This window comes from Sarcophilus harrisii, chromosome 3 (assembly GCF_902635505.1).
Source record: "Sarcophilus harrisii chromosome 3, mSarHar1.11, whole genome shotgun sequence".
Taxonomy (NCBI): domain Eukaryota; kingdom Metazoa; phylum Chordata; class Mammalia; order Dasyuromorphia; family Dasyuridae; genus Sarcophilus; species Sarcophilus harrisii.
In genome coordinates this window covers 396,950,659-396,968,636 of record NC_045428.1, presented here as the reverse complement: position 1 = coordinate 396,968,636, position 17,978 = coordinate 396,950,659, and the positions used below count along the sequence as shown (strand labels likewise).

Here is a 17,978-nt window from a genome sequence, read left to right as displayed (position 1 = left end):
AATATTAGTGACATAATTAGTGAAGAATAGGACTGGATATGGTGAATTTTAAGAATATGAATTCAGGTCACCATTTTGAATGTGGTAAAGAGGAAAGGACAAAAATTTATCATTATCTGACAAGAAGCTCTAGAATCATATAAAGTGTTCAATAACTAACATTCATATGTAAATAGTGACCATTTGGAATCCATGGAGCTAAGATTGAATCTGCTATGTTATGACAAATTAAATGGGTTTTTGTTTCATCAACTATAAAATGAAAGGTTGTATTTTTTAAGTTCCTTTCAAGTCTTAGATCCTATGAGTTAAAAAATTTACATTAAAAAGGTAGTAAGGACAAAGATTGTAATCCAAAAAGGTAGAGTACTGCTTTTGTTCATATTTTTGTTCCATTTTTAAGTCATAACATATATACTACCCAAATTCAATAAACATTCCTCACAATGTCTCATCCTCCTTATGTCCCTTCCCACCAAATTCACAATTCCTTTTTCTGCAGAGACTGCATGGTGCATTAGTCCAACCTCAAAGATAAATGAAATCTTGAGGCCTACAAAAATTTTTACTTACTTGCAAAATTCTTACCAGCTTCTTTTATTGTCTCAGATGTTACACTTGATACATGAGCATTAGTATTCTAAAGAAATACAGAACTTACTGCATTTCACTCTTTATTTGTTAATCTATAGCATGACTTTTTAAACCTCTTCTAATGTCTTTTGGCTTTGAGCCTGAGGACAATTTGCATGAAATCTCCAGACTGATTTTTTTTAAAAAATGCCTTAAAATTAAAAAAAAAAAAAAAAAAAACTTTTAAAAGAAAGTAAGCAAACAAAGACATTCATGGAAAGGAACAAGCTGGCATAATACTGAGTCAGCATTCTTAATTAGCCAACAAATACACGTTAAACAGACATCTAATACATACAAGGCAATAAAATTGTTTTTTCCAGAATCAGTCTGCAATAGAAGCTTGGAATGTCTGGAACCCCAACATTTGGACTGGATAATCTTGGAGGATTTAACTCCATTTTTTAAAATCTATATTTGAATTTTGGTTCACTCATCTATTGCAGTCTGAGTAACAATTAGTAAAAAGCATCTATCAAGCACTTATATGTCCCACGTACATCTCTAAATATTCCCTTCTCCTGTTCCAACTTCCCTTATATGGAAGTATGTGAAGACTTCCTCTAGTGGAATGAGTGAATGAGAACAATTGGTTCCAATGGACATAAAGGTGCCTGAAGCAGATAATGTGAAGTGCTTAAAAGTTGGTCAGACCAAGGGCATCCCCTGCAACCTAGCCCATGAAGTCATCTTGATTTTAGTCTTTGTCACTGGGCTTCGATGATTCTAGAAAACTTTGTGCAACTCTGCCTGGCTTAAATCTAATTCACAAGAGTCAAAACACCATTTTGTGAGATCATTGGTCCTCTTCAAAAATGAAGTACAACAACTATGGAGAGAGCAACTTTTCAGATCTCCAGGAACAAAACCCAAATCATGCCCAATTCCTCCCTTTCTCTCACCCTCCATATTCAATCTCTTGCAGAGCCTTGTCAATTTAAGCTCTGCAACATCTCAATTATGCTTAACTTCTCTAATACTGCTATTATGCTGGCACAGGCTCTTATTTCTTCCCTTCTGAACCATTGCCACAACATGATGGTTGGTCTACCAGCTACAAGTCTATTCCCACCTCAGTCCATCCTCCATTAAGCTAGATTTTATTTTAAAGCACCCCATCCCATACCCAGTTAACTCCAGTGACTCCCCAACACCTTCAAGAACAAATACAACATCCAGTTTGATGTTCAAGGGCCTTCATGACTTGCCCTTTCCAATACTGCCTCCCAACTTTTCCATCTTTACTTTATATTCAACCTTGTGACACTGGCCTCCTTAGTATTTCTTACACAAGATGCTCTATTCCCTAACAATTGAGACATTTTATCAAGCTGTTCTCTATACCTGGAGTGTTCTCCTTCCTCACAATATCTCCAGCCTTCCTTAGAGTCTCAGCTAAAATCCTTTCCTAATTTCTTAACTCTAAGGCCTTCCACTCATCATTCCCCATTCATCCCACATATAGCTTGATTATACAGTATGTTTTCAAGTTGTTTGTCCTATTAGACTATGAGCTCCTGTCTTCTGCCTTTCTATCCTCAGCTCTTTGTTCCTGCCACATTGTTGTTTAGTTATTTTTCAGGTGTATCCATCTCTTTGTGATTCCATTTGGGGTCTTCTTGGTAAAGTTACTAGAGTAGTTGCCATTTCCTTCTCCAGCTCATTTTACAGATAAGAAACTGAAGCAAACAGGGATAAGTGACATACCCAGAGTCCTACAGCTAGTAAGTCACTAAGGCTGGATTTGGACTCAGGTTTTCCCAATTCCAGGTCTAGCATTCTATCCACTGCAACATCTAGCTATGCTGACACATAATAGATACTTAACTGATTAATAAGTACTGTGCAAACAAAGAAAGGACAATTCCTTACCCTTCAAAAAGCTTATATTCTAATAAGAGAGACAAAGTGCAAACCACCAGTCATATATAAAACATGTTGCTTGAGACCTTGTAACCCCACTTGGCTACAATAATCAAGAAATCAAAATACTTTCTACTATCCTCCTTAAAATCCTAATTCCTATGCTTACTTCAGCATTTCTATACAAATGTATAGATAGAATGAATACAGATTGATGAATAGATCTAGTGTCTTTTCATCAGACTTAAGGCACATAAAGGATGATTTTGATTTTGAGTCAGAAAAAAAAAAGCTTCTTAATGATTAAAGCTGTCTCAAAGTAGAACAGATTGTCTTGAGAGGTAGTGGTCTTTCACAAAAGCTATATCACCATAATTTATTATGTCGTAGAAGGGATTCTTGTTCAGATTATGTTGGACTGTATAGCCTCAACTCCCTTCCAAATCTGAGATTAATTTCCTGTAAAAATGTTGCTCATGTCTCTGGGATCTAGGCTAATACAACATCCAAGCAGCCCAGGTCCCTCCAAGATATTATAGAAGCAAAACAAATTTTGAGAAACACTTTATCAGTAACTTTGTATGCACAGAGGTCTCCAGTATCCCTAGCTAGGATTGTAGTATATCTTACAATGACTGAAATTCTCTTAAATGTGCCATCGCCACATGATACATTTGAAAAGTAGTCTGTGTACTTTTAATTAATGGATTTAATATATGCTATGTACATGCATACATGCATACATACACACCTCTATCCAAACAATTTTTTTTTAAGCTTTCCATTGAAACAGTATTTAATCATCTTGAAAAATAACCTCTCTTTGGGGGAAAAACAGCTTTGCGACACCCTGCCAACTACATCAGAGCAAGAACTAAGGTCCTTTGTTACTGAACTACTGTATGTTTTAATGAAAAGAAAGCTCATTTAAAAGAATGCCTTGGAGACAGAAAATAATTGCATAAATTAAATAATTTCTAGATATTTACCTAAACATAAATTACCTGGATTTATGAAATATATTTAACTTAAAGCCACCTTCTTTTGTTGTTGCAATAATTGCTTTCAAGATGAGGACTAACACACAATTTCAAGTGTAGTAAAGGTAATTGCTGCACTTACTGCTCATGTCATGTTGATGTATTACTATGTATCAAAGGTCACAGTTCTGTACTCATACATTATCAAATTTGAAAGAGCAATATTCAATTGTGGCCAACCTTTAAACTGCCCACAATATGTGTGAAAATGAATGGAGGATTACCTCAACTTTAAGAGGAAAAAAAAAATGAACCCATGTTTTGGGAGAAGACGGGTCAAAAAGTCAGTGGCAAGGTTAAGCATCAACACTATGAATCTAATACTGTCTTAGTTTATCAATGAGGTCCAGAACAATAATCACAAGCTAAAATTGCTGTTATTAGCGAAAAGATACATCCAAAAAATTAGATTATATAAGCCTGGGACATAGGGCAGTACCTTGTGGACTATAATGTAAGAATAAAGACATATATCACCATTTGGAGACAATAAAGCCTATAGTACACAAACCAATGTGTTTTTGTGCTCATTGAAGGCAACAGAACCATCTGCTAACACATCTCTAGATAGAAAAAGCATTTCTTAAGTATTCACAATGCGCCAGGCATTTCATTACTTAGAAGTACCTACAGCTCCCAATTCAACTCAGTAAAGGAAGCATATCATTGGCTTCTCACTAAATATCAATACCTCTCACTCCTGCTTCTATTCACAATGTAACAGTCTGGTGCCATCCTGATATAAGAAAAGAGCTAGTCATTTATGCCATCATCCAATTACTTTCACAATTGCTTGTTGTATGGATAAATGTTGTTATCAGAATCTACTGAACCCTTAACAAATGCTGTTTTCTATTGACTTCATATTCAAAAAGGAAAAGAAAATTCCCATTCTCATTTCAATAATGGCTTTTTAAAAAATCTAAATGTAATTGAACTTAAGAGCAGTTTGTTGAAGAGAAGGGAATATGTGTTGAGAAAAGAAAACCAGATCTTAGACAACTAGCAAAAATCAAAACATCTAAAAAGAACAAAAACAAAAATTCAACCACCCCAAAAGTCTTGGTTTTTATGCAGTGTAACTCCTGAACATTTTAATATTTATCTTCATCTATAATCATAATTTGGGTAAACTCATAAAATTCATAACATTTATTCTTGGAGTGGATGAATGGATACAAATGAGAATACTGATATACCTGTGGATACCTGTGGGATATACCTGGGGATATACCTGCATACTTTTCGTTGTTGGTGTTCAGTCAAGTTACTTGGTATAAAACAAAGAATTACACTTGGATAAGATGTCAACTCTGAGCAAATGAGCAAAGGTTTTTTGTTTCACTTTATTTACAGTTTTTGGTTCAAAGGCTAAAAGAAGCCACACAGGAACTTTTAAATATATGCTATGGGCAAAGTAATTGACCATAATGAATAAACCTCTACTGATAATATTTGGTTGTGTGTGCTTAGTTTTTTTGTTTTACATGTTTCCTTGAAAGACTCAAACTCAAGTCTGAACTTCTATGGCTTTATACACAGGAAAAGAAATTTATAAAGCTATCAAGCCCTCAAAATACAAATGTCCAAAAAAAAAAAAAAAAAAAAAAGGTAGAAAATCAATCCTTCAAATTCTTACTGCACTGCATCATAGTATTAAGATGATTTTGTAATCATAACTAGGAATAAAAGATCTTCCATTTTTATCTTTCTTTTCACATCATATAAATAAGGGAAGGGAATGCTGGGAATAAGCATTTATTAATGTGCCACTATTGTTACTATGTGCCAAATAATGTACTAAGTGATTTACAAATATTATCTCAAACAATCCAGAGAATTGAAGGTACTTGATGCAATAAGTGCTATCATAATCTTCATTTGAAAAAACTGAGGCAGATAGCAATGAAATGATTCATACAGTATACAAGGCCACATTCCAAACTCCAAGCCCAGTGCTAAATCTACTTTGCCACCTGGATGCTTAATAACTTTTGTAAGACTTCATTCCAATGTACAAAGGAAGTTCATTTAGGGGGAAAAAAGACTAGATCTAAAGGCTTTTCATGAAAAAAGTCAGTTATCATGTCTGAAGAAATAGAGTTTAGGAAAACTAAAAGGCAAGGAAGAATCAAATTATTGACTTAACATTTGTTATATCAACTGTCCCCATATTTCTGGGTCTTGCTCCCTTTGAACTCTGCCCTCTCAAATATACACATAAGCCCTAGTACCTTTTTATGGCAGAATTTTTTTTCCTCTTATAATTATAGTACAGCTAGGTCCCAATTACTCCAAATAATTCTCCTAAAGTGGTTGTATTATTCGAATTTTCACTACATAATTCCATTGGACTAAAATTACCATATTTTACACAATTAGTTTCAAATAGTGCACATTCAAATACATGCGACCACTTCAGAAAATTTATTATTTATACTAATCAGAACCTAAGTGTACACTACCCATAGGTACTATCCAATTTCCAATTCCAATTCCAAATAGCAGACAGAAAATTCTTCTCCCCGATCTTATATTCTTCTCCTTCTGCCTCCCTGTGGTAAGGATCTCACCTTCTAATTTACAGAGAAAATTGATGTTTTCTCCTTCCCTTCGCATTACCTCAAAACTCCCTCACATTTTCTCTTTTCTTTAGTGTCTCATTATGAGGTGGTCCTTCTCCTTGCCAAGGCTAAGCATCTCTACTTGGACCCTTGAGCTTATCCTATATCCTCTAGCAGACTGCCTTTAATCATGTCCCTTTTTCCCCCTCTAATGTTCAGTCTCTAATCATTTGTTTTTACTGCTTTCAAATATAACCAAGTTTCCTTCATCTGTAAAAAAGCTTTCACTAGACTTTACCATCTGCTCAAATTGCAGTGTTCTTTTTCAAACTCCTAGAAGAGTTGCCCACATGCATGGGATTGTAAATTTAGCTAGAAGAGGATAGCTAATCCAATCACCTCACTTTGTAGATGAGGAAAGAGAGGCATAGAGAAGTTAACTGATTTGTCCGCGGTCACATGTTTTGAGGCAGGATTTGAATTCAGGTCTTCTAAACTTCAAGATCATCTGAGCCATTTAGCTATCTCCACTTTCTCATCTCAATTCTTGACACTAGCTTCAGACTTCAATCACCTAACTAGATCAGTTTTCTCCAATGACTAATGATTTGATTATACAATCTGATGGTTTCAGTCCTCCTTATTCTTGAGTTCTTTACTGCAATGGATACTGCTGACTCTCCTCATATCCCATACTCTGAATGTACTCCAAGGCACTATCCAGGATCCTCTTCTATTTTCTCAATATAATCTCTCTCCTTGAGCTCACCAGGTCTCATGAATTTAATTGTAGAATCATTCTATGCATATTATATTTAGCTGCAGTCTCTCCTGAGCCATCTCACATCACCAACTACCTATTACACATTTTTAATTGGATACCTTGAAGATATCTTAAATTTATCTAAAATATCTTTTATCCTTCTATCAGACTTCCTTATTTATGGCAAGGGACCATAATTCTTCCAGTCTTGCAGATTCATGACCTTTTCATCAATCTCCTTCCCATACTCTAATGTAGCCAAACTGAACTTTTCGCTCCTCATGTTACTCCATCTCCTGTATCTGTTTCTTCATGCTGGCTAAACCCCTTCCCTGCAATATCAATCCTTCTTACTCATCCTTTGAAGAATACCTAATTTTCCTTCAAAACAGTTCAAACACCACCTTTTACATACTGTTCCTGATCACCTCCCAAACGTGCAACTTTATTTTGCATCTGTTCTACATATGTTTATTCCACATGTACTTATATATGTACATGTTATCTTCCATAATGAACTTTAGCTCCCCCCATAGATACAGATTATCATATTCCTATCTGTACCTGCAACTGGTGAGCACAAGACCCAACACAAAGGAAGCACTTACTAGAGAGACTTACATGAACTGATATTTAGTGAAGTGAATAGAACCAAAAGAATATTGTATATAGCTATAAGATTATGTGATGATCAATGGTGTTGGACTTGGCTCTTCTCAGTAATACAGTGATTCAAGGAAATTCCAATAGACTTAGGATGGAAAGTGCCAATTACATCAAGGAGGGGGGAGGGAGAAAGCTGAATGTGGATTGAAGCATAATATTTTCACCTTTTTGATTATTTTTTTTTTCTTTCTTCTGGTTTTTCCCTCTTTGGTCTGACTTTTCTTGCACGTGACAAATATGAAAATGTTTAAAAGAATTGCACATATTTAACCTGTATCAGATTGCTTAATGATTTGAGGGGGGGATAAAGTAAGGGAAGGAGGAAGAAAATTCTGGTACACAGTTACAAAAATGATAGTTGAAAACTATCTTTACATATATTTAGAAAATAAAATACTATTGAAAATTTAAAAATTTAAAAATAAAGATGCAGAGCAGATAAAAAAAGTGCTTAACAAATGCTGTTGATTAACTATAGCAATATTACAGTCAAAAGATAAAAATATTTGAGAAGAATATGCTCCCTTCTCCAAAGCAGCAGATACAGATTTATAAAAGTACTAAATTATGTTCAGCTACATAAACAGAATCCTCCCTCAAAATAAAATAGTGAAATAAACTAACATACATTTGTCTAACAAAGAATTTGTCTAATAGGTATGCAGTATAAAACAAAAGAAACTAGAGTCTAAAGTATAATCTCAAAAGGAGGGTGGGATAGGGGACTTAAAAAAACCTCCTCCACCACCATCATATCAATTTCCCTGGAGAAGAAGAGAAAGAGGGTGAAGAATGCAACAGGAAAGAAAACATTAACTTCAACAAAATTAAAAAAAAATTATCGACTTGCTCTGAGGTAGACTATCTAGGATTAGAATTTAGGAAATCACAGGGTAGAAAGACAGAAGGTAAAATGGAATTTCACCTACCTAAGTAAAACTTTTCTCAAGAATTTAGCTATATTTTAATGACCAATTTTAATATGCATTGTATCCAAATGAAGCCAGAACTCATTTTAATTTTGTATTTGTCTTATCTTCCATTGAAGTCTTATTCTGATGACTCACTTGTAGTCTTATAGTCTACATTAGCAGTGTACTAACCAAGAAAGGATTCAAAATAAGAGGAAAGGATTAATGACAGTGAGTCATGCCAATCAGCCTAGATAAATTTCAACAGATATCCTTAGTTTGGCCATAAGATATAAAGTCACTGCCATATAAATAAGTACAAAAGAAATCATAGTACTCAAGTATAATCATTTTCACATGCATCACAGATTTAAAGCTCTAAGATCTTAGCAATCATGTTTTTTTTTCATTCAAGCTTTTTTCCATGTCAATTACATATTTATACTTCTTCCTTTTTAATAATAAATGATTTTATTTTGTTGGTCCGACAGCCCCAGGGAAAACAAATTTTAAAAGGAAAATAAGATATTACATTTTCAGAATCATAAACAAGAGAATATGTATGGTTAAGCAGTCCATATTCCTATAGTCCATCTCTGTCTGCATGGACTCATCTGTGAACCAAGAGTTGAGTCCAAATAAACTCTTCTTTATTGCCACTATAAATGTTTTTGGAGGCATTCACAAATGTTATTCTTAAAATGTCTTCAAGAGGTAATGTTTTATTTTTGTCCAATTGCTTAATTAAGACAGCTCTCTTTCCATCACCTTTTCAAAAAAAAAAAAAAAAAAAAAAAAAACTGCCTGATTGCAAAAGTTATCTATATATTTTAGCCCTTAAAACTACTATTTGGACATAAAATCCAACAGATTATTTTTTAAATAGTATTTTATATTTTAAAACTAATTATTTCTTTTGTTCTTTAGAGGTCTAGCTTTAAAATACTTGACACATTTTGTCAGAGGAAGCAAGAAATGAAACCGTATCATCTATTACATTACAAACAAGCACAGAATTTCAGAATTGGAAAAATCACTCTAATTCAACCTACATATGAACCCCATTTTTCATCTAACATAAATAACCTCACAGATTCACTAAAGAGCTGGAAATCATTTAGAACAACTTTCTCGTTATTAATAAAATAATTCACTGAGAGACAATATGGTACAGGGAGAGGCACATTTCTCAAGAAGTCAGAAGATCTAAATTTTAGTATGAATTCTGCCACTCACTTATTTTATAATTTTGACCAAATCACTTTCTCTCTCTAGACCTCAGTTTCCTTACCTGGAAGATGAATGGGTAGGATTAGATTATCTCCAAGGCCCTCCCCAGTCCTATGATTTGAAGTCTTTAAGCATGCAAGAAAATATCTAATAATTTGGCTTTTATCATATGAATTTTTCTTGGTTAACAAGGTCAGTGTCACTAAATTTTGTCAGAACAAATTTCTCTATATTCATAGATATATTATAAAATATTGTTAACTAGACTTTTTTTTTTTAGGGTTCATATATTTTTCTAATCCTTTTTGGGTTCTACCATGAAATTTTATTCAAATACAATATATATTCCTTTCATTCCTTTCCCTTAGAAAATTATTCACAATGTAGATAAAACTTATTTGGACCAAATGTAATACAGTTAGGGACCTTAATAAATTTATCAACATAAATAATCTTTATCATTCTGATAAAATTCCTAATTTCTTGTGCCCCTGATTTAAAAATTTTAAATATAAAAAATTTAAATGGAGTAAAGATTAACATAATGAGTCCTGGAACTAAATGAAGGAGTCTATGGACCCTCCTAAGAGTTCTAAATTTATGATCCTATAGTTTCAGTTTAGACTCCCCCAAGCCCAATGCTCTTCTCTACTTTTCAGTTTCTGCAGACAAGATTCGTGCCCCTTTCTCTTACATATTATACCTGTTAACAGATAATGCTCATAACATGATTCATACTATATTATGTGAATCACAAAAGTTAAAACAAATTCAGGATAATGTTTCATTCGATTTTTAATGAAGCATATGTGTACAATTTAAGAAACAGCTGTTATATACTGAATACATTCAATTTTGTATAACAGCTTCATTTCAGCTTGTTTTTGATAATCAGCTGGCACCAAAAGAATCTAGTATTTGTTAAGACCTACAAAGAAGTAAGAAATAAGAAATAACAATAACTTTAATCTTAGAGTAAAAACTCTACCCAAGACCACGAAACTACCTATTTCCATGCTTCAATCTTAAGGAATCATTTATACCCACTTTTCCCTATTTATTCCTTGGTATCATTGTAGGAAACTGTGATACAGATCCTAGCAAATAACCACCTATTATCACAATAATAAACTTTCTTACTAAAGCGCAGAGCTCCAAGTAGCACTGACGTATTTTTTAATGCCTTAAAAATGTGACTTCTGATTTACAGGCATAAATATTCACTCTTTGCTAATGCTTCCAAATAAATTAGTACATTACAAGTTATCATAACATTACAAGCAAACCCTATTAAAAAAATTTTATCTAAGTAGTTCTGGTTCACTACCTGGGCAACTCCTGCTTTCAATTCTGTTTGTTTCTATTCCTATAACTGGCCTTATGATGTCATTTTGCCTAACATGTGTTACTGTGGAACCAATTAACCATGCCAGGTGAACTCTGCCTATTCTAGATTTGAAGTGTTTAGGAGATGATGAAATAAATATATGTTTCATTTTATTTCTTCCAAAATTTAAAAGAAACTAAATTTAAACACAAATACTCTCTTTAAAAAAAAAATAGCTTGAAGACTTATCAACTCAAAGTTCTTCACATTATGAAATTGTATAGTTGACAAAAACACATGTCAAAAGGTTGTTTCAAAAAATCTCAATGTTTAACAACAATTAAAATTTTTAAAATGCTGCTACATAAATCTTTATTTTCCTTAACAAAATGCACACACAAAGGCACAAAAATTCACTTACATCATTATTATACAAGTATAAATAATGGTCAGCATTCAAGTACAATCAAATGCAGAGAAATTTCCTATTTTGTCTTTATGTAAACACTAGCTAGATACATATACACGTGCCTTTGGCCCATCTGCAAAGTAAGTGACATCAAAAGAAATACTGCACTTGACTATTCAACTGTATTCTTATTAGAAATATTTATGCAACAATGTCTATAGTTACAGTTATAGAATAAGTTTAAATGGCTTAAAGATGAATGCCTAAATATACACTTTTTCTGGCAAATATCTACAGTTTAAAGATTTTATCCATTTTTTAACATTAAAGCATTAAAAATCCTAAAAGATTTTCATTCTTTAAACCAAATGCTGTAACAGTTCTTCCTAATTAAAGTTCTTCCTCTGACAAAATGGATATTATTTACAGTTACATATATGAGAAAACACACTTGCTATCACATTTGCTGAAAGTGGCCAAAATATGTTTAGAAGAAGCTGTCATAATGCTAATCTTTGTACATCCTATAGGGTTTTATTGCACTAAAAGCATACCCTTTCAACATTAAGTACCTAGTAGATATATATTTGACAGACTGAAATAGCTAGGCAGTCAGAGTTTAGATACCAAATGGATTGTTAAAAAACTGAAACCAAGCAACCAAAAAAAAAGGGAAAAAAAAACACCACCTGGAAACCAATAGCTGACACCAACAAAGTTACAAAGATTGAGTTGAAGGCACTTGAAAGCATTTACTCAATTTCCATAAAAGATTCTCCATTTGGCTCATCAACAACAGCAGAATCAGCATTAGAAATTGTAGATTTGGCTTCATTAACTGTAGTTTCTTTATTCTCAGCTTCTCCTGCTATGCTGTCTTCTTGTTCCATTGAACCAGATGCTTTTTCATTTATTTGATTTGTCTGCTCTGTATCTGATGCTTTTTCGTCTGTCTGATCTGTAAAATTAATAGGTACCTCTTGTTCTTCTAAAGACTCTGTAAAAGAAAAATGAAATTGAGCATTCAGTAGTACTCAAGTAATTATACTTCCAAATAAAAATTAAATTTAAGAATATAAAAGATAGTTTCCTAATATCTTCACAATGCCAAAGAAATTTTCAATATCACAATGTTAGTTATTGCGAAAATCTAAGAATCACATGTCATTAACTAATAATTGGATGTTTCTGTTAGTATGAGTGAAAACGCAGCAGCTACTTTGTGTGTGAAGAAACCACTAACAAAGTTACATTATTTACTCTTGTTTACAATTGGATGACAAGGCTAATAATAAACAAAATAAGAAATTTCTTGCTTAATTAATAAAAGATAGATATGACAAACTACAAAAATAAAGAAATCAGGGAAATAGGAATGGTAAAACAATGTCAGTTCCAAGATAGGCACTCAAGTTTGATTTAATGTGTATATACATACACACACACACACACACACACAAACAAATATGTGCATGTGTGTGAGCAGTAAGCCATGCATATGACATAATGCATGTATATGTATTTTATACATATACCTCGTGTGTGTGTGTGTGAGAGAGAGAGAGAGAGAGAGAGAGAGAGAGAGAGAGAAAGAGAACACACTATCCATTATTATGTTAGCACCTGTATAGCAAATTACAAGGATACTACATAGTATGTCAGGAAAAAAAAATTAGTAAGTGTTTTCAACAGTTAACAACAAAATTCTTTTTAACAATATATAAAATCTGGTTTATCTGGCAACACATCAATTAGAATATTAAATTAAGTGGTTTTACATATCTCTAGGATAGTAATAACTGATGCTCATACTAAGGAGCCCGAAAGATTGAGGTTATCTTCTGAAATCAAAGAACAAAAAGTATAGTTTTAGTCTTTCCTATTTTGTCATCTTTTAATTATGTGAAAACTGACGATCCATTCATCACCTTTGTAAAAAATCTCATTAACCAAGAGTTCACTTAAGCTTTCTCCTATCTGAGTATGTTTTACTGCTCACTGAAAGAGAGATCAGAAAAAGCAACTAAAATTTCATGGAGACATTTCTGCAACAAGGGCAAATAAATTCTTTAATGTAAAACTTCAAACACATCATTTATAATTTTAGTCCCAAAGAATTTACATAGAGTTAAACTTTAAAAGTGCAGTTTGTCACAAATCTCTGGCTATAAAGAGTAATTCATTTGCCAAGAAGTTTATAATTTATTATACTTTAGTATATAAAAATCTTCTGAAATAAACCAATAAAGTTAAAGTAATTAAAAATAAAAGCTTTGAAACTATGACTTAACCATGACCATATTTATTTGACTGGATATAGGGCCACATACTTTTGTGTAATTCTGGCTGACAGGATGCCTCAACACTGTACCAAAACAGAAGTGTCAAAATTCAGGACAGATCACATTAATAAGCTACTCTATTCAGAAACACGCCTTTTATTAATGAGCTCCAAGTATAGTGCAGATTCAAGCATAGCAATTACAGTATATCTTTTTAAATTACACAATATTGAAGTTCATGTGCATAAAAAAAACTAATATAAAAGAAAAGAAATCTAGATTTTGAAAAATATAATGCTCACATATACATAAGTCTTAGGGTACTGCATACTGCCATATTTAGGTAGCAGAATGAGAAGTAAATCTTGCTAGTCAATACAATATAATCCACATTTCATGAGATAAGGGAAATGGGGAAGGAAGTATGATATAACAATAAACATACTCCTATAAAGGAGACCTGAAGTAAAAATTTAAAATGCCTATATACATTATTTAAATAAGAATATTTTAGTTTGCTTACTATATTCTAGAATCATGCAAAAAAGTCACATTGCATAAGATATACAGAGTTATATGGGTTATAAAATGTTATTTTTATCTGTAGTTACATGCATATGAGATAGGACACATGTATTGTATTTATAACATGTAACTACATATATATGTATGTATTTATAACATGTAAGCAAAACCTAGTTTTTTGCCTTTTCAGTCAATCATGACACTGGAAACCAAAAAAATGTAAATTAGCAGTGAAAAATATCTCTTCTCAGGAGCAGAGCTCCTTCAAATATAAAAAGCCCAGAAATAAAGCAATTACACATACCATCTCTACCCAGAGTTATTTCACATTTTCTTTTAGAATACAATTACATAAGAACTAAGAACTTTTGAGAACAAGGGCACTTTGGAGAGGATCTTTGACTTGCACTAGGATTGACTACCTGTAGTACATATATAGCTGTAGGTATTGCTGAATAAAAGCAAAGCCAAAAACATGTCTATTTCTGTTCTGGGGGAAGACAATGTCTCTCTAAAATACAGATCTCAAGAATGAGAAGGAATCCTTCATCACACTGGTCACCTAAAGAAAAGCTTAGTAGTATTTGATATAGGAAAAAATTATGTGATTTCAATGCACAGTAGTAAAAACCATAGTAATCTAGTGCTTGATAAATCTAAATATCCAAGATGTAGAGGTAAGAACTTGTTATTTGACAAAAGTTTCTGGGAAAACTGGAAAATAGTTTGGCAGAAACTTGGAACAGACTAACATCTCATATCAAATACCAAGACGAGGACAAAACAGACAAATGATTGAGATATAAAAAGTGATATCATAAGTAAACTAGGGGAGCATGTACCTATCAGCTATATGGATAATAATGGAAGAATTTATAATCAAACAAGAGACAGAGGGCATAACAGGAAGTAATATGAACAATTTTGTTTACATGAAATCAAAATTTTGCACAGACAAAACTAATATAGCCAAAATTAAAAGAAAAATAGGAAACAGGGAAAAACAATAGCAAGTTTCTCTGATAAAGGCCTCATCTCTCAAATATAGGGAATGATGCCAAATTTATAAAAATTCCCCAGCTGATAAATGTTAAAGGATATTTCCAGTTTTTAGAAGAAAAAATCAAACCTATCAATAGTCACAAAAAATGTTTTAAATCACTACTGATTAAAGAAATGCAAATTAAAACAACTCTGAGGTATTATATATCTATTATATCTATCAGACTAGTTAACATGACAAAAAAGGAAAATGACAAACACTGGGAGAGGAGGGGAGTATGAAAAAATTTAAACACTAATGTACAGCTAATGGAGTTGTAAACTTGTCCAAATATTCTGAAGAATGACTACAATAAGGCACAATAGGCTATAAAACTGTGCTTATCCTTTGACCCAACAAGACTAACAATCAAAGAAAGCTAAAAAAAAAAAAAAAAAAAAAAAACTGGAAATCAATTGGAAAATGGCTGAATAAGTTGTTGTACATGATTTTAATGGAATACTATTTTGTGCTGTAAGAAATGACAAAACCAAGTGAGATGGTTTTAGAAAAACCTGGTAAGACTTATAAAGAGAACACTGTATGCATTTTACACAGCAATACTTTAACTATTCTAATCAAGACAATGATCCAAGATAATGAGGAAAAATAAGAAGTACCTACAGAAAAAGGACAGGTGAACTCCGAATGCATACTGAAGCAATGTTTTTTTACTGTCTTTATTTTTTTTACCTTTTTTGGCTACATTTTCTTTTACAACATGGCTAAAATGGAAATTTTTTTTGTATGATTTATCATCTATAATTGATATCAAATTGTCTTCTCAAGGAGGAGAACGGCAGAAAGGGAGAAAATCTGGAATTCCAACTTTTTTTTAAAGAAATGTTAATATATTTTTTACATGCAATTGGGAAGTATCTAGTAATACAAATAAAAAATATATTGACAAAAATTATGTGAATTTATGTTACTACTACTTCTAGAATGTCCCTTCATGAAGTAGATGTTTGCCTTAAAGAGAGGAAGACCTAAGTTTGAATCCTAACTCAGATATTTATCAGCTGTGACACCATAAGTCTCACTTAACCTCTTGTACTCTCATAGTCTCATAGGTAATATGAGGAGGATAATAACACTTGCCTAAAAAAATTTATCTAAATAATGTATGTATACATTTATGTACTTGCAAACCTTAATATACTATAAAACTATTTGAGAAAATATGTTAAAGAGCAAAGGACTAATGAAGTGACATACAGGATTTAAAAATAGCTAAATGATTAGCAAAGAACCTACTAATAAACATTTTTTCACCATTTTAATCTATAGAGCAGTAAAACTCTTTGTTTATAAAAAGGAATTACATTAATTGTCAGAAGACTAGCAACTCTAAGAGACATTTAAATATTTTTTTTAAAATTCATACTTAACATATATGAACACAGCTCTCTACTGGGGGCATTTTGGGGCAGGGCCAAGGTCTATAATGTCTTTGGTATAGAAAATTCTTGAGGAAGTAAATTCTCTTATTAATGGAAACCCACACTTGCTCTGAAACTTATCTTCTTAAAAGTCATTTGGGAGAAGAGAGATTAAGTTCATTTACTTGCCTAAAGTCACACAGCCAAGATGTGTCAAAGGCAAGACTTGACTTGAATCCAAGTTGTCTTAATGCAAAAGCCTGCTTCTCTAGCCACAATGTAGTAGTTACATTAATACATTAAATTATTCAGTGAAGCTATGATTTAAAATAGCTAGGGATATAAATTGCATTTCAGAAAAGTGCCAAGATACCGATATAAAATAGTATTCTAGACACCAACATTTGTTTTAACTATAATTAAACAAATCTACTCTTTCCTGGTCAGCACCATTTTAAGGCTGAGCTATAAAATTCTTATACCTAGCCAAATAAACATAGGTAATATATTTAGAAAATCACACTAATCCTTTCCTATTAAAAATATTTATAAGACTATGTTGGCATTTGTGATTTCAGAGGAAAAAGCGATAAAAAAAATTTTGAACTAAAAATTATCCACTTAAATTGATCCTCAACATACATACATACATACATACACACATACACACACACACACACACACACACACACACACACACACACGACACATGATATTCTTGAGAAAGTAGCCTTTTTCTATTACCACAGTACATAGTTGTTTGGACAGAAGTAGCAAAGTCTAGATTAAAAAAAATTTAACCCATAAAACTACGTTTAATTTCTGTGATAGTACAATCTCATCTTCTATTCAGAATACAGAAATGCAATATTTATCTTCAAATTATAATTCACATATTTGAAATTAAAAGAAAAACAATTTTGATGCAAGAAAATTAAAAACTAGGTAGTTTAGCAAAACAAATATTTCTAAGCTTTTTACCAATGGAGCATTTTTTAATCATTTCTGATTAAATGTTGAAGAAATTTGCATAGGTTTAGTATGACTCCGGATAACCACTAAATTCTAAACCTTTAAAAAAAAAATTTAACAACAACAACAAAAAATTGCCAGACACCCACTGTATACTGAGGTTATAAAATTTCTCCAAAGGAACTTTGCTGAACTAAAATTGACAATTTGTCTTTGAACTCCAAGTTTTAAACAAGGCAGTTTTACAAGATTTTCTTGCCTCAAGGAAAATAGCTAAACTGACTTAAGGAACAAAAGTACAGATTTCATCTCAACTCAATCCTACTGAAAACAATTTAATTTAAGCAAATAAAAAGAAAGAAGGAAATC

At 32.2% G+C, this 17,978-nt stretch overlaps 1 protein-coding gene across 4 annotated transcripts in view; it reads right to left on the bottom strand.

Moving 5' to 3' along the window:
- Positions 1–9,937: 9,937 nt before the first annotated feature.
- LNPK (lunapark, ER junction formation factor) overlaps positions 9,938–17,978 on the bottom strand; it is an 86,256-nt gene continuing 78,215 nt past the window's right edge. For 3 of the 4 annotated variants that reach the window (XM_003763991.4, XM_012544835.3, XM_031960425.1), the window contains exon 13: positions 9,938–12,403. In XM_003763991.4, the coding sequence (XP_003764039.1) occupies positions 12,159–12,403 (245 nt within the window). In that variant the 3' untranslated portion in view covers positions 9,938–12,158. The remainder of the gene's footprint in view (positions 12,404–17,978) is intronic. The other variant, XM_012544836.3, reaches the window with a different exon arrangement.